Source organism: Gymnoscopelus braueri (genome assembly GCF_963280865.1).
Source record: "Gymnoscopelus braueri genome assembly, chromosome: 19".
Classification (NCBI taxonomy): Eukaryota; Metazoa; Chordata; class Actinopteri; order Myctophiformes; family Myctophidae; genus Gymnoscopelus; species Gymnoscopelus braueri.
In genome coordinates, this window is record NC_137621.1 from 12,634,163 (window position 1) to 12,658,676 (window position 24,514).

The following is a 24,514-nucleotide window of genomic DNA, read 5'->3' on the forward strand; positions in this document are numbered from 1 at the left end:
CTGTAATGCTATGACAACAGATTTTTTTCCCCCCTGCGGCCCGCTGTGGGATCGATAATAAAAGGTCTATCTATCTCAGAGTCCCAGAGGGCGTGCTTGAACTTGACCGACCACTTGAACAGCTGCACAATTCAAAAAGGAGATTACCCACACGAACCCTATATCGTCCCTATTCTGGGGCGAATATCTTGGTGAAAATAGCACATATGATGCGTAGCTTGCTATATTCAGGCAGTATACAATCGAGAGGTTGCACACACACACATGCACATTACTATGTGTGTGTATACAGTGTTATGCAAGACCCATACGTCATACACTGACGTGGCAATCAGCTGTCCAATTGGGCGGGTTATTTAAGCTCACCTAAATCTACGTTCCTTCCGCTGTATTGTGTCCCTGGTTTGTTGTTATGTATGCGGCTGTTTGCTCCCACCGCCACCCCAGCACCACCGGTGGGCTCTGCAATTAGTTATGTTCCCTATGGGGGGGGGTTGTTATTGTATATATGTCTTCCTGCTCTTAATGGTTAATGATGGTTGTCTAATTAGGCTGAGTAGGGAGAAAAATGTAGCAATGCCAAGATAACATATTATATTGTCACTTGCATTCACTTTCTATAAAAAAATATTGGTCATTCTATGCATGAGTTATCTGACTGAACTACAAGTTCACAACACGTAGCAACAAGACACGTTGATTGTAGCTTGCAGATTTACTATTTTTAGATATTTGGTGTGGATGTAAAAAAAAAGGAGGGGGTTTAGTACAGAACCCAGGGGGTCAGCTAAATATACGTATATTGTTTTAGTCAGGGGTCTTCAAAGTTTAGGTGAAAGAGAGATAAAGCAGCTAGGGACCCCCACAACATATTGGATTCATGTTAAATGTGTGTTTTCAGACATTTAAACCCTCAATACTTGACCTTTGGCTCTGTGCTTGGTCTGCTCTTTTTTCCCTCTACACCAAACCTCTGCAAACCTCTACAAGTTCACAACGCGTCGCAGACCCGTTGTGAACTTGTAGATCTGCTATATTCAGCAAATGTTCCCCCCAGAAAGGGGATGGTAGGGTTCAAGTGGTTAATGTAAAAATAGAAATAAAGTTCCTATCTCACAAAGATTTGGCGGCCCCCCTGAGGACCACCTAGGGGTCCCGGACCAGGTTTAAGTTCACACACACACACACACACACACACGTGTGCGCGCACGCGCACACACACACACACACACACACACACACACACACACACACACACACACACACACACACACACACACACACACTTAAAAAGGTATTTAACTTCAACCTCTGTTCAGGTGTGTGAAATGGGACGGACAGTGGACCAGGGGAGTGACTGAAAGACTTTATTAATTCAGAACCGTCCTGTGCATGTGAGACCGAATGAAAAGCGGAGACACAGAGATGGTAAAAAATAATGAGGGAGGAAGGTGAAGATAGAGAAAAGATTAATAGAAGTGAGCGAGAGGGGAATAGGTGATAAAAAGGAGTTGGGGTTGATGGAAGGTACTCTATGAAAGCGAGGGAGATACAGTGAATAACCCATTTAGACCAGGGAAAGAATCTGTGTCATTTTTAGATGTCTTTGGCTATTCAAAAATAGCAGATCTACAAGCTCGTAGCACGGCAAAGTTGTGAAAATTCGTGAAACATTTGTAACTCAAATCTTTGTTTCTGGGGGTTCTACAAATGCCTTCTAAATCCTGTTTTTTGAAAAACGTATATTTCTATATCAGTGGTCCTCAAACTTTTTTAAGTCAAGGACCCCCAAAATGATGTGCATTTGGCCGCCGAATCCTAAACTCAAAATGTTTTGTTCCAGGGACCCCCAGAAGCAAAGATTTGAGTTACAAATGTTCCCTTTAAAAATATATTCAAATATTTGCACAAATGTTCAAGATTTTTCAAGAATAGCAGATATACAAGCTGTGAGCTTGTATATCTGCTATTTTTGAATAGCCAAAGTATAAAATATGCATAAAGTGGTTACACATAATGCGTTCCCGGTTTGAATGGGATAAGATAGTGCACCTCGCATGCAGGGCTATAGAGGAGATACAGAAAGAAGGATTCTCTGAGTCCCAAATGGACGGAGGACTTTAATATTGTGCTTTTGATGAAACGCTGTGCGCATGGTATTGAGGTATTGAAGCATTGAGGACAGTGGCGAGGTATTAAGGTATTGAAGTATCAGCGGCGGCTGGGGGCACCCAGGGACACCGATGCCTTCTGGGGTCTTTGAATTGCAATGGGCCCTGCTGCCTTCACGCTGTAATGGGAGATCCACAATACTAGATCTGTTGCCAGTGTGGAGACAGAGAGGCAGACGAATACAATAAAGGTGCCCTCTCCTGACCATGGATGCCAGCAAAAAAAACGCAAATGCCCCCTCTCCATGCCCTACTCGAAAGCAGCATTGAAGAGGATTCCCACTTTCTTACAGTCCTGAACTGGAATGCAGCATTTTATGTTGAAAGAATTGCACATAATTATAGCTGATTTACAAGCTCGCAACGCGTCACAACGAGTCGCAGTGCGATGCGTTGTGAGCTATGTACCGCGCGCAACAAAGTATATACATCATTGAAACCTGGCCGGGCGCACACGGGCGAACGAGGAGAGCACACAAACACACACAGACAAGCAGACGAGTCACGAGTGATCCGTCTTAATTTGAGACAGTAGATAGGTATGTGTGGACAAAAAAGTATTATACTGTTCATTTCAAATTATTTGTCAAGCAGGGGCCTATCTCTCTCTCTCTCTCTCTCTCTCTCTCTCAGTCCAGTGTAATTTCACAATTTGCTGATTGAATTTTGATCGATCACAACATTTCTGACTGACAGGCACTTCTAGGCAATCATTATTAATCACTAATACTTAATAACAGCAACTGATAATTTTACTTTGATAACCAGTAATTCTAGGCTAATGGATTGTTAGGGCAGGCTGGGGGGTTGTTGTGGCTGTTCTTGCAAAGATTGTTTTTATCAAAGTGCCTCATGATCAGGGCAACAAGTTTTTTCTTTTCTTTCAGTATCCTAGATTCCTAGTGTTCATTTAAAATGAGGTATTCCTCTAAATCTGGGTACAAATGTAAAAGAAAACTTTGGCCGGTGCTCTTTTAGAACCAGCCCCTGCCCCTCCAATTCCCTCTGCACGTCCCTGGACTCATCTGTCATGGATACGTCATACGCCACAAGAAGTATGAGATCCACATGAAACCACGCCATTACTAGACCCACTGTTGTTATTGTTACAACTTACATACAGTACATATTAGTGCAAATGTGTTTTGGTTCCTCACACAGGTTTGCAGCATAATGACAGTAACAAAAACATTAAGAATAGCAGCAATCGTATGACGTGTCATTCGTTTTTTACATTGGTCTTAGCACACATTGCGGTGCTTAAGGCACACTAGGGAGAAAGTAATGGTATATACGTGTGGTGTCGACACAGTGAGAACACCTACTGTAGGTACGGAGGAATTAATGGTAGATGCAGAAGGAGAGGAAGGAAAGTACAGAGTGGAAACAAATCCAGCTCTGGACAAAAGAAGCTTGAGAATGACCCTGCTTCAACGGACATGAGAATCCCAACCTGCTGAAGAGCTCCCCTCTGGCTCTGAAGCACCACATGGGGTTCAATGGAAGACACTCGATGATCAAAAGCTGCTTTGGTCAGACGGGGCTAAAAAGAAACTGGCCCAACCACCTTCAAACGTGGAGAAGCAGACCTTACCACGCAGCACTGTCTTGTCTTACCCTCTACTACCCAACCCTGGCAGCTTGAGAGACCTCAATAGGCTAATAATGCAAAGAACTAGTGTAAAGAAATGGAAAACATGGCATATAAACCAACAAGCTTCGAAGACGCGCAAAGAAAAGATTGAAAGATTTCAAAGGCACGAACAGAGGTGAAGAGAGGCGAGTGTGAATGAGTGAATGAGTGAGTGAGTGAGTGAGTGAGTGAGTGAGTGAGTGAGTGAGTGAGTGAGTGAGTGAGGGATAGAGCTACCATTCAGTAAAACATGCTCTAGCATGAGTTGAATCTTAATTGATGGATTGCAGTGAGATGACTCACAGTTATTTTTAGCTGCAGAGACTTGAATGCTGCTCCTGTGTGGGTGTGTGTGTGTGTGTGTGTGTGTGTGTGTGTGTGGGTGGGTGTGGGTGTGGGTGTGTGTGTGTGTGTGTGTGTGTGTGTGTGTACATATTTTATGAAAATATGTACAATAATACACATGTGTGACTTTTGAATGTCTGCATGTTTAAATTACTATAGGGGGAGAATTCAGGCAAACCGGTTATCTACCACAGTGGTTCTCAAACATTTTCACGTCAAGGACCCCCCAAATGATATGTATTTGGCCGCGGACCCCCATCTCAAAATATTTTTTTCAGGGACCCCCAGAAGCAAAGGTTTGAGTTACAAATGTTCGCTTTAAATATATATATATATTCAAAGATTTGCACAAAATGTTCACGATTTTTCAAAAATAGCAGATCTACAAGCTCATAGCGCGGCACTCGGTGCCGCTCTATGAGCTTGTAGATCTGCTATTTTTGAATAGCCAAAGTATAATGGTTAAAGTGGTTAAAATGATTGTGAAGCTATATTAACAAATTATGTTGGGGACCCCCTGGTATCCCCCCCAAGGACCCCACTTTGAGAACCAATGATCTACCAGACAGCCTCTGTACCCACTAAGCACTGTTGTTTCATTTAATGTAAACATGCGCGTGCACACACACACACACACACACACACACACACACACACACACACACACACACACACACACACACACACACACACACACACACACACACACGCACACGGCGACACACTGACCTGTATCCCTATGGACGAGCGCGGGGTCTTCAGGTACTCCTCGGCCTTGGACATGAGCACGGCCTTGTCGCAGGTGGTCACCGCCGAGCCGTGGCTGTCGGTGGACGGGTGCCTCTTCCCGCCGCCGGACATGGCGCCGGCGGCCTCCATGGCGATGGTGACGGCCTTGGCGCTGTCCAGGCTGTCCGTGGAGTTGTAGAGGGCGCGGCCCAGGCTCAGGCCCAGGCCGTCCGAGGCCCCCCACATGCCGCCGATGCCGCCGCCGCCGCCGCCGCCCCGGGGGTGCCTGGCCTCGTGGTAGGCGTCCTGCGTGGACTCGGTGCTGCTCTGCGCCGTGACGGAGATGAGGGGCTTGGAGGTGGTGCGGGGCGGGACCGGCGGCGGCGGGTTCTTCTTGCTGTAGCTGGGCGTGTAGGTGACGGCTGGAAAACACCCAAGGAAAGGGGGGAGACAGAAGTCTAAAGCAGTGCTGTTCTACAACAAAAATGATATCGTCTCTGACGGGTGGAAACCTCATTATGTCCAAAACTGTTACTTTTCAAGATTCAAATTCAAAAGCATCAAAAGAAGCAGATCTGCAAGCTCAAAACGCGTCGCTTCGCGCCGCGTTTTGAGCTTGTGGATCGGCTACTTTTGATGCTTTTGTGTGACGCTTTAGTATGATCAAGTAGGGCGTTAATTTACAAAAAAAAATAGGTTTCTGCCCGACAGCAACAATATATTTCAAATATATATATTTTCATTAGAATTATTTAAAAAAAAGAACAAAAGAAAATATTCCAACATTTTGGCTTAAAGGGCAAGACCACTTTGGTAGAGGTTTGGGTTGTGTAGTTACCTTGCCATGATGTAACTCCAAAGGTGGGCAAGAAATAAAAAAATATTGCTCCATTGATAAGAAATTGTTAATTCAAAATATGCTCCTCATTGACTTACATTGTACGGTAAAACAGCTCTCAAAGTCACTCTTTTAGCACATAAACGAACGCAAACAAAGTTGATTCAGACAATATAGAACATCACCAAACCCAGTACTGTTTTTTTTTTTTTATAAAAATGTCAACTTCCTGTTGATTTTGCCATTTTTAATAAGTAGAAAACCTGGACTGGATCTGCGGATCCGGATCCAGATCTTCAGATAGTAAAATCAACAGGAAGTTGACATTTTTATTAAAAAAACAAACAGTACTGGGTTTGGTGATGCTCTATATTGCCTGAATCAGCTATGTTTGGGTTCATTTATGTGCTAAAAGAGTGACTTTGAGAGCTGTTTTACCGTACAATGTAAGTCAATGAGGAGCATATTTTGAATTATCAATTTCTAATCAATGGAGCAATTATTTTTTATTTCTTGCCCACCTTTGGGCCTCTACCAAAGTGGTCTTACCCTTTAAGTGATTAATTCATAATGTAATTTTGTAAGTTTGGGTCATGGGGAGACATCACATTTCTCTTTTGGGTATGCTGGAGCTGACACCATTTGGGAACCCCTGATCTAAAGCAAGGGTTCTCAAAGCCTGTAACCCCCCAGAATAATCATATTTGAACTGGGAACCCCACCCTGACAAGCAGTTGGAATTGTAGGCAGTACATTAAGTTTGACTCGGTTTCACAGATACATTTTGTGAAAATAGCCGAACTACAAGATCACAGCGAGGCATTGTGAGCTTGTAGATCGGCTATTTTCACAATGTTTGCCTCTTTCTTACGTAATATTTGACAATTTGACCAATTTCGTATTAAAAGGGTCTTAAAAGTCATTAAATTGTAACTTTATAAATGTGCAGATACCCTGCATACGGTTTGTTTACCGTTGAGTGAGAAAACCATGTTGCACATTAAGCTAATCATGTGGGGACCCCCCGAAAATAATTTGGGGACCTCCCTTGGAGTCCCGACCCCCAGTTTGGGAACCACTGCTCAAAAGCAATGTCTGGCCAATAAGATGTCACTGTATCCGCATGCAGTGGATCTTCTTCAGGTCAGTTTCAAACTGATCTGAAGAAGAAGATCCCTTCAAATCCCAGTCATTCCGATCAAATACCCGGGTATAGAAACCCGTTAATTTCTCTCAACACATACTTCTGAAACCAGCCGGCTACAACAGAAAAAATAATCCAAAACATAGATGCACATTCAGCACATGGTTTCCTGTTAACTATTCTGCAAGATTCTACAGAAATTAATGGAACGCTGCATGCTCTGTACCAGGGGTCTTCAACAGGGGGTCCGGGACCCCTAGGGGGTCCTCAGAGCTACTACAGGGGGGCCACCAAATCTTTGTGTGATATGATTATTATTATTTTTTTACATTAACCACTTGAACCCTAGCATCCCTTTTTTGTTGTATTTTTGGCAAAGAGGTATAGGTGTAGAGGGAGACAGGAGCAGACCAAGTAAAAAAAAAAAGGTTAATCTGAAACACAATTTATTACAATACAGAGGGGGTCCCTGCTTCATCTCTCTCTCAGCTAGGGGGTCGTTGGCCTGAAAAACATTGAAGACCCCTGCTCTATAGACGAATCCACAGAACGGCAATCATAACTGCGGTGTCAAGTGGCTGCCGCTCCGCACCGCGACACCGCAGTTATGATTGCCTATAGGCAGCGCATCTGTGGATTCGTCTACACCGACTAGTTGAGCTGCACAGGGATTGTGAACCTTTCGTAATGAGGCATGTCACTCTCTCTCTCTCTCTCTCTCAATACTCTGCTGTATACCATCATCAAACCACAACAAGGAGACCATGAAACCTCACGTGTTAGATCTCTAAGTCAATATCTGACATATGGTGAAAATTGGTGGTCAAAGGTCCGGGTCGAGAAGGTCGGTTATTGATTAAAACATTGTTGTTCGTACATGAACATCTGAATTATTCATGGATGAGATTGATTGCATTTGAAGGGCTTGTCTCGAGGCATTTCAACACCACTGTGTTAAGGTTAGACGTAAGTATAATGACGTCAAATTGACATCTCAGTTTGGCATTTCACTGCTCAACTATTATGCACACGCACACCTCAAGGTGGCCCATGTTTGGGCGATGCTGGGCTGTGCAGTTCATGCAGGAGTTCAGAACACAAAGCCACTCTTTTCTTCTTTTAGGCATGGCAGAGCATTGAGCTCTCTCACACACACGCACGCACACGCACACGCACACGCACGCACACACACACACACACACACACACACACACACACACGCACACGCACACGCACACACACCTTGTAAGTCTTGTTAGGTGTGACAAAGCCTGCTTTTATTTTTTTTAAGTTCATTACTACTAATGAACTAAGAATGTATTAATCCCATAACTGACTAATTCAACCTAATCTGCATTGGTGGGTTTATGTTTGTTGTTGCGTTTGTTGATGCTCATCTTAGTCAGAGTTTTGCCTGAGCACAAAAATGGACAAAAAAAAGATTTGTCCTCAAAGGCCCTGGTCATGTGGCGCCTGGGTACCCCCCCCCCCTCTCCCCCAGCAGAATCTCTCTTTTGTTTGGGATCAAAATCACGACAAGGCAGAGGAGGGCTGAAAGAGCTGCACGCACGTTGAAAGGTCATGCACTGTTTCCCCCCAAGTAGGCATATGAATGAGTATTCATAACAGAAGAATAACACCAAAGCCTGCATTAAAGTCGACTGATACAACACCCGAAAACACATGTTGAAGTGAAGTAGGGAAACTGAACTGCAGTCAAGTGCACTCATGAGTCACTCCGGCATCGCGTTTGAGGAGTGCTGCTGGTAGAATGTTTACAGCTTTTACCTTCTTATTCTGTCCAAATGAGGGGGTGGGGGGGGGGGGGGGGGTTTTCGAAGGACGGGTCCCTGAGTGCCTTCTTGGTTTTGACGTGCCTGCGCTTTCAAACAATGCTCGGAGATAAAAGCACTGCATGCGTATACAGCCTGAGACGACTGAAAACAGCTCTTCCAGTCTGAAGAGCATGTTACCGATCAAAGCTGAGGGGCCCTGCGGCTGCTTTAGAAACATTGATTCTCAACCTTTATTCATTTCAAGGACACCATTTTTTATGTCTGGTTTACCCCAAATATACAATATAAAATCCTCAGTGTTAATTTAACTCTGAGAGTGTACAAATGGAAACCAAATGGACCTGTAACCATTTTGTACACTCTCAGAGTTCACTTGGACCCCCTGGTGGTCCCCCAGTGGTGTAAATTAACTAAGTACATTTACTCAAGTACTGTACTTCAGTACAATTTTGAGGTATTCTTTACTTTACTGGAGCATTTCCAATTTTAAGTACTAGTTACTTTGTAGATTTGACAAAGCATACATTACCCAATTCAACCCTGTATACATTTCGACCATTTAAAAATAGCAGATCTACAAGCTCACAATGCGTAGCGATGATTTTCAAAAAGATTTTTATGCGTTTTATACATTAGAAAACATTCTGCATAATGAGTATACTTTCTACTTTTGGTAATTTAAGTACATTTTGATACCAATAGTTTTGTACTTTTACTCAAGTACATTTTGAATTCCGGACTTCTACTTCTAAGTAACAGAGTGTATATACATTGCAGTATCAACCTGACAGAATTTGAGTACTTTTTCCACCACTGTGGTCCCCAAACCTGACGTTGATTACCAGTACTTTAGAAACTCCTGGGAAGAGGTGATTGGGGGCATGGACTCATTCTTCATAGGGTACGCTGCTGGGAGTTAATATTTCGCTTAGTGTTCTAGCTGACAGAAAGCTACCTCCACGCACAGCAATTAAGGTCTAAAATATGAGAGTGAAATACTGACTATTGTGAGTTCTAATGCACTGCCACCTCCTCCACACTCACTCCCCAAAGGCTTGGTAATAACAATATTCTTTCCTAATTGCACAGAAACCTGAGAGAGAGGCCATTATAATGTTAAAAGTAATGCTGTTTCTCCACGTGTCACTCCGGTTTGGCCCGGGCATCCCAACAACGGGTTGGAACGTGGACGCGTTGAACTATGGGCAATTATATTGTTACATCGGCTCCCATTCCATCTACCTCTTCCTAATTCTCTCTGTGTGTGGATTGGGTGACTAGAGACGGGGGTGTGGCGGCTAGTTGGAGCCTCCTCAGCTGCACCTCTTCAGCAATCTAGTTGCCTCTATATAAGCGCTGCCTTGTTCTCCAGTTCTTGTCAGATCCTAAACGTTTTGTGCTTTTTCTGAAACCAGAACCTGTTGGATTCCTATCCTGTTTTCGTGGCTTCCCTGGACCTCGCCTGCTCTGCCAGCCTAAGCCTAGGCCTCAAGTTTTGGCCTATTCTTTGTTTGACCATTTTTTTGCCTGCTTTTGCCGTGTTGCTTTTGTTTGCTCTCTGAGCTGGCAATAAATCTATATTCTTTGAACTTATCCTTGCCTCCGTGTCTGAGTCAGCACTTGGGTTCACCTATAGACTTTAACCTTAACATATATCTGCGAGCGGGAAGCTTGCAGTGGTGTAAAATAACTTAGTACATGTACTCAAGTACTGTACTTATGTACAATTTTGAGGTATTGTTTAACTTTCTTCAGTAATTTCTGCTGTCTTTAACTAGGAGAAACATCGTTTTTTTTTTTCTCTAACGCTGCTTGCAGATGAAAAACAATTCCGGACTTCTACTTGTTGTAACAGAGTACATATACATTGCAGTATCAACCTGACAGAATTTGAGTACTTTTTCCACCACTGTGCCCCCCAAACCTGACGTTGATTAAAATTTCATAGGTAATACAAAAAAACAACAAAATGTATAGAGAAGATTTCCACATTTCTGACCAAAAAGGTATAGGCTGAAGCCATAGCTTATATTACGTCAACCCTTTTAGAAAACAAAGAAAAAATTTAAGTCAAAATGGAGAGAAAAAAACCCAAGAAAAAGAAGCAAGGTACAAGAACAAGACACTTTTGATGTACAGGAGCACAACTGTGTTCGGATAGAAGACGCTCGACAAAGCCGCGGTGGATTCGAACCCCCCGCAAAACACCAGAGAGCCGTGGTTGGTTTTTATTATTTGTTTTGATGGACCTATATTCAAGGTGCTATATTCAAGGTGACTATAATATTAACCTCTTTAAAAATGAAGTACATACTCCTACCCAAAATTTCCTAAACACCTTATATTCAAGCTACTTTTATCCAGTGATCCACAAACCAACCAGAGTAACTGACAAGTCTGCTACATTGATAGATAACATCTTAACAAATGAAGTGAATAAAGTCCTCCAGGCAGGTATTGTGTGCACAGACATTTCAGATCATTTCCCCATCTTTCAATTTACCCTCCTTGACAAAATTAATAATCAGTGTGATGACAATTTTAACTACCGGAAATATAATGAAAAAAATATATCAACATTTAAAAATGTACTTGAAACTATATCTTGGGAAAATGTCTACACACAAACCGATGCAAATGGTGCATACAAAGCCTTTATTCAATCTTTTAATCATGTCTTTAACAAATGTTTTCCTCTAACAACTGTGAAAAATGCTCAAAAGCAGGAGCGCTGCAAACCTTGGTTTACCAGCGGATTGCAAAAGTCCTCAAGGAAGAAAAACAGACTCTATAAAATGTATATAACTAACCCAACCCCAGAGAACCAAGCCAAATACAAATTATACAGAAATAAATTTAATCACCTCCTCCGAGCAGTAAAAAAAAAGCATTACAGTGATAAGTTCAAGGCATCCTCCAGTAATATTAAAGAAACATGGACAATCATCAACCAATTACTCAACCGAAGGAAAGCTAGATCCAAGTTCCCACATCAGTTCACTGATGGTGGGAAAACCATCACAGACCCCCATGAAATAGCTCAAAAGTTTAATAATTTCTTCATAAATGTCGGTCCCTCTCTCAGTAAAAAAATTGTAAGTACAGATGGAAGTCCCCTGGACTATATTGATGGTTGTTACCCTGTATTTAATAACTTTGAATGCCCTGCCCCACAGGAGATACTTGACATCATAGACAAGCTAAAAACAACAGCAGCTGGTCATGACGAAATTAGAACTTCACTCATTAAGGAGGTAAAAACAACTATCATAAATCCACTAACTTACATATGTACAATCTCACTGTCAACTGGAGTGGTACCAAATGACCTAAAGATAGCTAAAGTCATCCCTATTTACAAATCAGAGGATCCAAACTACTTTACTAATTATCGCCCTATATCAATACTACCATCCTTTTCAAAAATTCTAGAAAAGCTTGTTTACAAAAGAATACTCCAGCATATAAACTCAAATAATATACTTTATAATCATCAATATGGCTTTCGTAAAAACCACTCAGCGTACATGGCCTTACTTGACCTCACTGAAAAAATTACAGATGCACTAGATAACAAAGAATATGCACTAGGACTTTTCCTGGACCTTTCGAAAGCTTTTGATACTGTCAATTATAACATATTGCTTGCTAAAATGTCCAGATATGGGTTTCGTGGTACTGTTTACAACTGGCTAGAAAATTATATTACAAATAGACAACAATATGTCGCAGTGAAAAATACGGAATCACCTAGAGCAAGACTATCATGTGGAGTGGCGCAAGGTTCAATTCTTGGCCCACTGTTATTTTTAATTTACATAAATGATTTACCTGCAGCAACAAATACCTTATTTCCAATCTTATTTGCCGACGACACAAGCGTCATCCTTTCCCACAAAAATTTCAATACACTTATCAACGAAGCGAATCAAGGTCTGCAAATACTTTCCAAATGGTTCCAACTTAATAAACTGTCATTAAACATTAAAAAAACTAAATTTATAATATTTCCTGGTAGGAAGAAATTCAACCCTGAGGAAGCTAAGCTTAGTATTGATGGTAGTGAAATAAGCAGAGTAGCCTCCACCCCATTTTTGGGAATAATTATAGATGAAAAATACAGCTGGAAAGAACACATCGACCAGGTAACAAAAAAGGTCTCAAAATCAGTGGGGATTATTAGAAAAATCAGCCCATTCTTAAACAGAGCCTGTCTAAAAACCCTTTACTACAGCCTAATATATCCTTACCTAACCTACTGTAATATTGTATGGGCTAGTACCTATCCTTCTTGTCTCCATAAATTATTTATACTACAAAAAAGGTTTGTCAGATTAGCCACAAATTCTAATCCACGGGAGCCCTCCTCACCCCTTTTTTCAACACTCAATATACTAACAATCTTTAATATAAATATACTCCAAACATGTCTATTCGTATATAAAACTAAACACCAATACACCCACCTCCCAGATCATTTCAAATTGTATTTCCAGCCAAATTCTAGCTTTCACCCATATCCCACTAGGCAAGCAAACCAACTGCACGTCCCGCTGTATACCACCAATAGGGGGCAGTTCACCATCAAGTACAAAGGGGTTTCACTATGGAATGCCCATTTCAGTTTGGTGGCCACCACATCCTCCCTACCTACCTACAAAAGAAGCCTAATAAGTAAGTTAAATACCCAAATGGAAAACTAGACCAGCTTCCAAATCATTTCATCCTGATATTCACATAAATATGTAACAGAATAATTGTTTTGCTTTGTTCAATACTTTTTGCTTTTGTTTTTTTTGTTCTGTCTCGTCTGCTCAGTCTTGTACTTTTATTTTTTATCAGATGTCCTATACCCTTTATCATAGGTATATGTATATACTTTTTATATTTTGTTTTTGTTTTTGTTTTTTTCTGTTTGTCTTTGTTTTTAATATTAAATAACTCTTATTATATGTAATGTAAACGGTGAGGTTCTCACATAAGCCCCCCAGGGTTTCTTACCTCACCGGCACAACAACTATCACATAATGTTTCCCTCGGAAATAACTAACATGTCCTGTAAATGTATACAAAAATGTTGTGCAAATAAATCAAATCAAATCAAATCAAACCCTGATGAAGGCAGCTCTTGCAAAAACGTTGGGGGGAAAAGAACGGCATTAAAAACACAGTGAAACCTGACAGTGTGTGACTCTCTGATTCATTTGATGTTTACACACGCCAGTGGTTGGAACCCCTCCAGCTCTGGGTCTGTGCCACTCGGTACATAAACGTGTTTGTCTGTTTGTTTTTGCCAGCGGGCTTTGGGAGAGAGAGGTGAGAGCCATTTAAATAATTCATGATGACAAAAGGACCCGATTGGCTTCATTCTGAATCCGTGACAATCTTTGTCCCCTATATATACCTCCCCAAACCAGACCCTTAACCCATTCAAATCTGTGTAACCACTTCAACCATTATTTTATATTTTGGCTATTCAAAAATAGCAAATATACAAGCTTATAGCGCGGCACTCAGTGGTTCACAAACCTTTTCATACCAAGGACCCCCAAAATTATATGTATTTGGCCACGGACCCCCATATGTTGTTCCAGGGACCCCCTGAATTAGATTTTTCTAAGATCAGATCGATCTACAAGATCAATCTACAAGCTCGTAGCGCGGCACTCGGTGCCGTGCTATGAGCTTGTGGATCTGCTATTTTTGAATATCCAAAGTATAAAATGTAGTTGGTATAGTATAACTGGTTAAAATGATTGTGAAGCTACATTAACTGATACAGCTGGGGACCCCCTGGTATCCCCCCCAAGGACCCATGGGGGTCCCCGGACCCCACTTTGAGAACCAATGGTTTAAATGGTTAAGGTGACCATGAACTGTATACAATGCGTTGGGTCTCAGATGAAATGTCCACATCGCATCATAAACGTGGCAGAGATGTTTCATGGCTCTGGCAAAGAATCCCTGTCGCCGTTTCATTTCACAGAGAATCAATCACAATGTGTTAGTCTATGTGCAGACAGTTTCGTGAAAAATGATATTTTCAGCTCTCTTTGGAGGATTGCCAGCCGATGTTGTCCTCTTCTGTCAAGTCTGTCCAAATTTTCACTCCTATCTTTTATTCTGCTTTAGTTCTCTGGAGGTAAAACATTTGACCCTGCTGGCGTATATGTCGGTTGACGTACTGTAGGTCGTAGTTTTATCGCACAGTGTGACAGCACAGCGCTGACAGGTAGAAGCAATTCAACTCACAAAGTGGGGTACGGGGACCCCCAGGGGTCCTTGGAGGGGGGGTATAGCATCACAAACAAGCATCACAATATAGCATCACAATCATTATAACCACTTTATCCATATTTTATACTTTGGCTATTCAAAAATAGCAGATGTGCAATTTATTTTTAAATTGGCACAAAAGACTTTCAGATGGGGATCCGCGGCCAAATAAATAATATAAATTTGAGGTGTCCTTGGCACGAAAAATGTTTGAGAAACACTGTATTAGATGGCCACCCAGGATTCGAATAGGGTCTCCCCCGTGGGGGGGGTAAGGGCATTTATAGCGATCCCCCAAGCATAGAGTTATATATTAGATTAAATTAGACTAGATTAGATTAGATTTATATCTAGAGGGCGGACTGCCCCGCCCCCAGCTATTCATTTCAATTAAAGTTGCTCACTGCACGTTTGAAGCACCTGGAAGAATATTCTTCTTCTGCATTTGGGCACTAAAATGTGTTGCCCAAATGCGGAAGTCTTGAGCACCGAGCAGGCGCACTAGGGTTTCAAACAGTAGAAGCATGCGCAGTGGCATTAAAATGCGGAAGTATTGCATTCTCAGGTTTGACCACCAGGCGACGGCCGCTTCACTGTCCTTACCGTGGCTCTGGGAGCTTGTCCCCAAGACTTGTCTGCATTTGACCCTTCCTATTAGGAGCAGTGTGCTCCCACTGGGGGGCGCACAGGGACCAATGCTCAGGGACACCGTCATCCATATTAAAGCCTGGAGGAGCCCAGCACAGGGACCAATGCTCAGGGACACGGTCCTCCACACTAAAGCCTGGAGGAGCCCGGGATTAAACCGGGGAACCTTCCGATTCCCATGGCCGCTCTATACCTCCTGAGCCAGTGCCTGCCGCCACTAAAAACAGGAAGCCGAGCATCTACCGTTCATCCAAAGGGGATGAACATGGCCATGGGGATATAGGTTTTATGAGCTGTCAGGGCTACTCCATTATATTCAGCCTGTTTATGACCTGGGGCAGGTCTACTCCATTAGTGGTTCTTTGGTTCCTTGTTTTTTAATTTCAAGGACTCCCAGTCTGATATGCATTGGGCTACAGACCCCCATAACTCTGATATGCATTAGGCTACAGACCCCCATAACTCTGATATGCATTAGGATATGGACCCCCATAACTCTGATATGAATTAGGCTATGGACCCCCATAACTCTGATATGAATTAGGCTATGGACCCCGATAACTCTGAGAGTTATAGAGAGTGAGAATTTGTACTTGTATGGAGTAGTACAGCCATTAAAGGAATCATTCACCCAAGAAATGACTTTATTTCTATCATTTTGGACTTTATGGACAGATTTTTGAGTGGCGCCAGCCACTCCTACACTTGACCGCGTGTGTGGGTCCGTCCGTCCGTCCGTTTGAGCACTGCCTCAACAGCTGCAGCTGATTGCAACACAAGGATGCAACCAGTTACACTAATTCATAGGCACCACTCTCTTCACACTGGGTGTGATTTTTTTATACTGTTTTGCTGTTGTTATACGTGTCGTACGAGTCTCTGATTAATTGCATTCATCAAGTTTATTTTCTTAATCTTTGGATTCTTGATTCACCGTTAAGGAATGTTTTACAAACTAAAATTCTCAGTGAATCAAAGACACCGGGTAGGTAAACGATAGAAATAAAGTCATTTCTTAGATATTCCTTTAAACTTGGAGCGTGCAGTAGATATTCAGGAGGTGGGGTGGGGGGTCCACCAAGACTGACAGAGATATCAGGGCTTTTCAAATGGGAAGTGACTGGACGGGGGAGTCCAGTTAACTAGCCAGTCACTTCACGTTTGAAAAGCCTTTATATCCCACCACCATGGAGGTCGTGGGTTCGAAACCACCGTGGTGCATCCGGCTTTGTCGAGCACGAACACAATTTGGCCCGTTCTTTGGGGGAGGGAAGCCGGACGGGGAGGGTGATATCGGTCATTGCATGTATATACTCTATATACATCTGTCAGCGGGGAGTGTTGGGCGGGAGGAGTAGGACGAAGGCTCTACGTCCTCCTGGTGGGGGCTCCTCACTGGCAGGTGAGTCAGTAGGATACGACAGCAGTGACAACACAGGAATGTGTGTGGGGAGGAATTAATTGGCCTAACGACTAAATTGGGGAGAAAAAGGGGTAAAAAATCACACCCAGTGTGAAGAGAGTGGTGCCTATGAATTAGTGTAACTGGTTGCATCCTTGTGTTGCAATCAGCTGCAGCTGTTGAGGCCGTGCTCTAACGGACGGACGGACGGACGGACGGACCCACACACGCGGTCAAGTGTAGGAGTGGCTGGCACCACTCAAAAATAATTGGCTACTCTAAATTTAAAAAAAAAGACTAAAGAAAAAAAATAAAAGCCTTTTTCCCCCTCTTTACTACACCAAATCTCTCTCATCAACAAACTTTGCAGATTGGTTATTTTCGGACATATGTCCGCCCCCCCCTCAGAATAGGGATGTTAGGATTCATGTGGTAAAAAATACACACTGTGGTAGACAGAGCAAACATTGAGAAATGAGTAGAGCTTTACCCAGGCTGAGTGGTACATCTCTCTGACCAGATGAACCACCCAGTCACCCTTAGCCAGTCAACCAATCACTCACTTCAACTGTCCTTTCACAAAATAGACTCCTCAGACAGGATGGAGAGAGAAGGGCTGAATGAGAGAGTGTGAAGGAGTCAAAGGGTGAGAGATAGAGGGAAAATAAGAGAGAACAGATGAGTTTGGGGGGGAGACGGGAGACGAGAGAGGCGAGTGAAAGACAGATTTAAAGAGGTATGTGATATATGTATGATTGTTATATGACTTGTTATATGTTACATGTATGCTTTGACACATTTTATCATGCCAATAAAGTTTTTTATTGAGAGAGGGGGGGGCAAAGAGGGAGAGTGATAGAGAGACCGACAGACAGACAGAGAGGGGGGGGGGGAGAGAGAGAGAGAGAGAGAGAGAGAGAGAGAGAGAGAGAGAGAGAGAGAGAGAGAGAGAGAGAGAGAGAGAGAGAGATGACCCATTCAGGCCAGGGGCATGATTCAGCAGCACACCAGAATAGAGCAGTTATCAAGCAGCCCAGTCAGAACTGCAGCTCCCCCGGTGGCTGCAGGCGTGTTACTGCAGCGTTTACATTTCATCTGAAGTGAAGTGCAATCTGCTTTTATTGTTACGTGTCAGGGACTGTAAGCATTCTAACTCCTATATATTTACACTGCATTCCTGACTGTACTGTACTGCACAATACTCTACTCATTCAGTAGTCAGTACGATGTACTGTATTTGTTCATTAATATACTGTCCATCTCAAATACAAAAAAATTAAGTATATTAACATTACTCACTCACTCACTTGCTCAATCACTCACTTGTTTGTTTGCTCATTCATTCAGTCAGTCAGTCAGTCACTTACTTGTTGGCTCATTCACTCACTCACTCATCACTCCCTCACTTGCTCACTCGATTGCTCATTCAGTCACTCGCTTGTTTGCCCGTCCACTCACTCACTCACTCACTCACTCACTCACTCATTCACTTGTTCGCTCATTCATTCACTCACTCACTGGCTATTAAAACAAACACATTAGTTTGAACATACTGCACTAGTTTATACATGTTTAAATGTTTACTTTGCATGGAAGCCAGTGTGTGTGCATCTCCATGACAACCAGATGCACTGCAGAGGTTTATGCAGCAGCTACCTACCAACAGCACTGTCTCTGTTTAGTGCATCCTCTATGGATGCGCGCACACACACACACACACACACACACACACACACACACACACACACACACACACACACACACACACACACACACACACACACACACACACACACACACACACACACACACACACACACACACACACACAGCTACTGCTGCTGCTGCAGAGAAACACAATCTTATGTAACGTCTCTGGTTATACGTCTCTGGGTCGCTATTGTTTGCTGAGCAAGACATCAGCAAGAGTCTGTGTGAAAGATCGGATTTAACAATGTGTGTGTGTGTGTGTGTGTGTGTGTGTGTGTGTGTGTGTGTGTGTGTGTGTGTGTGTGTGTGTGTGTGTGTGTGTGTGTGTGTGTGTGTGTGTGTGTGTGTGTGTGACACACACACACACACACACAGGACAGACCCGAAAGGATCCATTTGGAGCCCTGGGTGGTCCCAGTTGAAAAGCGGTGATACAAACGGCCTGGAGGGATGGCGTTATAGGGATGGAGAGGGAGAGGGAGAGAGAGAAAAGGACTAGAGCATAGATAGGGTGTTCCCCACCAGAACAACTAAACGTCAGACAGACAGACAGACAGACAGACAGACAGACAGACAGACAGACAGACAGACAGAGAGAGAGACAGACAGAGAGACAGACAGACAGACAGACAGACAGACAGACAGACAACGGATAGCAGAAGGCAGACTTGGTTGCCTCCAGTGGTGGGAAAAGTACTCAAATGTTTTACATAAGTAAAAGTATACTGCAATGTAGAATACTGCAAAGTAAAAGTCCGGAATTCAAAATGTAATTGAGTAAAAGTACAAAGGTATTGGTATCAAAATGTACTTAAAGTACCAAACGTAAAAGTACTACAATGTTTGAAAATAGCAGATCTACAAGCTCACAACGCGTTGCGATGAGACGGGTTGCGAGCTTGTAGATCGGCAATTGTAAAATAGCCTTGGTATAAAATAGGGCTAAAGGGGTTAATGTATGTTTTATAATGTAATAATTTATATCTGCAAAGTAACTAAAGTTTTCAAATAATTGTAGTGAAGTAAAAGTACAATATTTGCCTCCGAGATGGAGTAGAAGTAAAAGTATAGACAAGAGTAAAGAGAGTAAAGTAAAAGTACCTCAAAATTGTACTTAAGTACAGTACTTGAGTAATTGTACTTGTTACTTTACACCACTGGTTGCATCATTACTCAAAACAACAACTCCCGGTCAGAGTACTGAACCGTGTTCTGATGGATCACTGAGAAGCAAACACTGAACACATCCACACTAGCGAGTCCAACTCCTCTTGCTTTACTGTATTGTTGTTGCTGTCGGGCAGAGATCTTGTGTCTACATATTTCATTTTTTATGAGTTTTTCATAAATGAATGCCCTATTTTATGTGTGTGTGTGACGCGGAAAGAAAAATAAAAACACTAGAAAAAGTGTTCCTCGGAGCACAGGTTTCCACCAGGTCAGGTAGGTTATTGGGGTCAGCAATGTTCGGAATTTGCCAATAAGGATGGAATATGAAAAATTGGACAGATCCGTCTTGATCACTTGACTATAGAGAGATAATGTGAACCAATTTGCGTGATGTATGGACACAATTTGTAGGAGTAATATTAAAAAAAATGATTTGCAAAAATCTGCCTCCTGGTGGCGCTATAACAGGACAATGTGAAAAAGGTTGCATTTCTTCCTGGGTCTAGTCAGGTAAGTGCATGCAAAGTTTCATGGCAATCGGACGCTGCGTTTATGCCTTGAGGCATTTTATTCAAAACGAGCCACTCCTGCAAACTTTAGATGCCAATCTTAATCCATCAGGATGGAATATGAAAAAATCTGACAGATCCGTGTTGATCACAGAACCATAGAGATAATGTGTACCGATTTGTGTGATGTTTGGACAACATTTTATAATATCTTGCAAAAATTGCACCTATAATTACATGCCCAAAATAGGGAGGCCAGGTTAAAGGTAGGGTAAGTGATATTTTATTGTTATTGTGAATAAGTATTAAATACCTCTATTTTCTGATAGTATTCAATGTCATTGATATAGACACAGAGTGTTTGTTAAGTAAAAGGAGTCTCCCTGTCTCTTCAGCTCTTTGGTATGCTTTTTGAGGTCAGGATACCAATTTCATCCAATCAGGAGAGAGAACTCACACAGGTTACAGAATAAACAAGTGAAATTGGAAGTGATGAGACAAAGAAATGAGCGGACCAAATTGGAACTGGAACAGTATGAAATTGAAGCGGTTAATGAGCACTTTCTACCACTGTTACCGAACAAAGACTCTAATAGCAATGATTACTATCAGAATACTTTAACCTCTTAACAAAAACGTTTAAATATCACCTACATTTATGTCTGTGAATGGGTTTTATAAATATTTACTAAATGAAAATAGCTATGACTAAATAACTGCATTAGGTAGGATTTTTCCCCCATTTCCTGAAAAGTAACGGTTTTGTGGACATATGGGTTTCTTTCTGCCCGACAACAACGACAATGTCAAAGATGTTCCTGTGCTTTGCTTAGTCCAAAGCTGTTGGATCCTAATCCCTGCAGCCTCAGATGTTGCTGTGTCCGTTTCATGAGTGTCATCACCCTGACGGGTGCTATCTTTAACCCGTTAAGACCGGGAAAGAATCTGTGTAATTTTTAGATTTCTTTGGCTATTCAAAAAAAAGCAGATATACAAGCTCATAGTGCGGCACTCAAGCTTATATAAATATATAAAATGTGTGCAAATCTTTGAATATATATATTTTAAAGCGAACATTTGTAACTCAAATCTTTGCTTCGTGGGGGTCCTTGGAACAAAACAGTTTGAGACGGGGGTCCGCGGCCAAATGCATATCTAAAAATGTTTTCTAAATCCTAACAGTATGTTGCTATATCAGTGGTGCTCCAACTTTTTCATGTCAAGGACCCCCAAAATGATATGTATTTGGCCGCGGACCCCCATCTCAAAGTATTTTGTTCCAGGGACCCCCAGAAGCAAAGATTGGAGTTAAAAATTTTCACTTAAAAATATGTATATTCAAAGATTTGCACAAATTGTCAAGATTTTTCAAAAATAGCAGATATACAAGCTCATAGCGCGGCACTCTGTGCCGCGCTATGAGCTTGTATATCTGCTATTTTTGAATAGCCAAAGAAATAAAAAAATGACAAAGATGCGGTCCCGGTCTTAATGGGTTAAATAACGCTCGTCTGCCAGCCAGAGATGAGAGGAAGCGGTGAGCGGACAGACAGGAAATGACCTCCTCCTCCTCCTCCTCTCCCGGGGGGGCGGGGCGGTGTGTGAAATCCCCCGCGGCGCACAAAAGACAGCATCTGCATTGCGCCTGGCGTGCCATGATGTGGACGCCATGGCCTTATACCCTTATATGGTTGACTGGAGTCCCTCCAGGGCTCTATGCTAGTGTCTATTCCGTTTTCTGTTATTGTGTGGGTGGGGGAAAGCTTTCGCAGGAAAATAGCCGATCTGCTATTTTCCTGCGAAAGCTTTCCCCCACAATAGCTACGGACGCCGGGGTTGCCAAGTGGTTAACGCCAGCCCCATGACGCGTGCACGGCGGCACTTGACAAAGTGTCCTGTCCACCAGATGGATCACCGAAAAAGCACAAGGCGAGCTATAAATAGCAGCATCCAGAGGGGTTGCGCGTGCAGCGTGCGTGTGTGTGCGCGTGCCTGTGCACGTGCGCGTGCCTGCCTGCCTGTGCGATGCTGTGGACTTGGGCCAGGCTTTGAGGAGAGGGGAGCAGAGAGGACAAATCACTTGTAAATGTCTCAAGCACATTGATGCCTGACAAAGCTCATTGGTTGAGCTCCCGCGCTCTCTCACACAAACGGGCACAAACGCACGCACACACGCACGCACACACGCACACACACACACAGACACACACACGCTAGCTAGAGGAAGAAAGACCCATTTCGCATTCTACTGCCGTTTTCCAATCTACCTGCTAGATAAGGCCTTGCGCTTAACGAATCAATAACGGCGACGACGCGGTGACGGCTCAAGGAGAGAGCGGTGACAGCGGACCAAACAGTGTGAATACTGAAAGACACACCGAGAAGCAAAGCAAAGCTCTCATTGTGTGCGTTGGAGGATTATCAATGCACCGTGGAGCCGCCGGTTGTTTTTTCTCCAAATAAACTCTTAATTGTGAGTCAGTGTGGCGCGCCGCGTATATATGCTGTCTGGCAATTTAGTTAAGTAGTCATGAATCAGCCTTTCAGCAACTAAAGCCTGATGAAATCTGCACTTTTCATCCCGGGCGGGCGGGCGAGTGTAACTAATCCTGCACAGACAGAACACAAAGTCAATTTTCAGGGGAATTCCCAATTTTTATGTCGTGCCGTCACTGTTGGGTGGACACCTTGTACTGCCTGTCCATAAGCGTTACTTTGGAATGGAAAAATGAACCTGTGTTCCAATGTTGTTATTATTTAGTCACAACAAGCTCTGGTTTTGATTCCTCCCCCACACACGCATTTCTGCGTGTTGTCACTGCTGTTGTTTTCTGCTGACTCACCTGCCAGTGAGGAGCCCCCCACCAGGAGGGCTCAATACTCCTCCCGCCCAACACTCCTCGCAGGTGCCACCCCAACCCGTAGGAATACGTATGTGCAATGACAATTATCACCCTCCCTGCCCGGACCGGCTTCCCTCCCCTGAACACGGGCCAATTGTGTTGGTATAGACCAGTGGTTTTCAACCCTTTTCATATCAAGGTTCATTATTTATTCTGCATTTGAGCCACGGATCAGAGATTTAGCCTCTCGGAACCCAAAATGTAGAATATTTTGTCATCGTTGTATAACATTTTGTCCACAAATCCATGCTGTATTGATGTTGGTACCATAGGAGAGATAACAGGCAAAGACTTCTTGTAAATTAAGTAATGCAGATGTTTAACAATAATTTAACTCTTGAGAGCGAAAATGAAACGGATCCATTTGGTTTCATTTTACGCTCTCAAGAGTTAAAGATCTATAAGGGTCCATTTGGTTACCAACTCTCCATCATTTAGCTGGGGACCACCTGGAACCACCGGTGGTCCCCGGACCACTAGTTGAGAACCACTGGTCTAGACGCTCGACAAAGTCGAATGCACCGCAGTGTATTCAAACCCACAACCTCCGAGGTGGTGGGCAGGCACTTTACCACTGTGCCACAACAGACCACTGTCTATGGGTTGCCATGGGAAACCACTTTCCCATGTGGACATTCAGAGAAGGAGAAGGCAAAGCTTTGAATGCCCCGGGTCGTAATATGTTTATCATATATCCTTATTTATTCACAAAGACAACAATGAAATAGCCTTTGTTAAATGCATAAACCGTAGTGTCCATGGTTAACATGTTGAGTTCCTTGTGTGAGTTGAGTTCCATGGTGATTGTTCGGTGCACGGTGGCACTTTTATACTGATTGGTCAGCTATACCAGGGGTACTCAACCTGTCGGTCGGGACCCCCAGGGGGTCCCCAAAGAATAGTGAAGTGACAATTTAAGGACTTTTAAGACCTTTTTAAAATCCTAAAAAAAAAGAAAGAAAATAAATAAGACCATTACTGCGTCAAACGTACTGTAAGCAACAAACTATACTATAAAACATGATGAAAATGGACATCATTATCTGTCAGAGAGCTTGTCCAAACATTTATCACTAAAGCCTAATTTATAAATAACATATTTTTAACTAACTAAAAGTCAGTTTTTTGTTTTAATCATGAAATTCTGTTACTTTGAGCAACACAGTCACACAATAAAGTATAAATCAGGTTTATGGATTGGCAGTGGACAGCTTAAAGAAAACTCCACAAGCTGTAATGT

The 24,514-nt window shown here is 42.8% G+C and overlaps 1 protein-coding gene across 1 annotated transcript in view; it reads right to left on the reverse strand.

The window, feature by feature from the left end:
• The window catches only part of dlgap2a (discs, large homolog-associated protein 2a), a gene marked incomplete at its 5' end in the record, with an annotated part of 125,772 nt that overhangs the window by 22,543 nt on the left and 78,715 nt on the right, over window positions 1-24,514 (reverse strand). Inside the window, one exon of the mRNA XM_080413204.1 lies at window positions 4,879-5,300. Within this exon, the coding sequence (XP_080269330.1) occupies window positions 4,879-5,300 (422 nt within the window). The remainder of the gene's footprint in view (window positions 1-4,878; window positions 5,301-24,514) is intronic.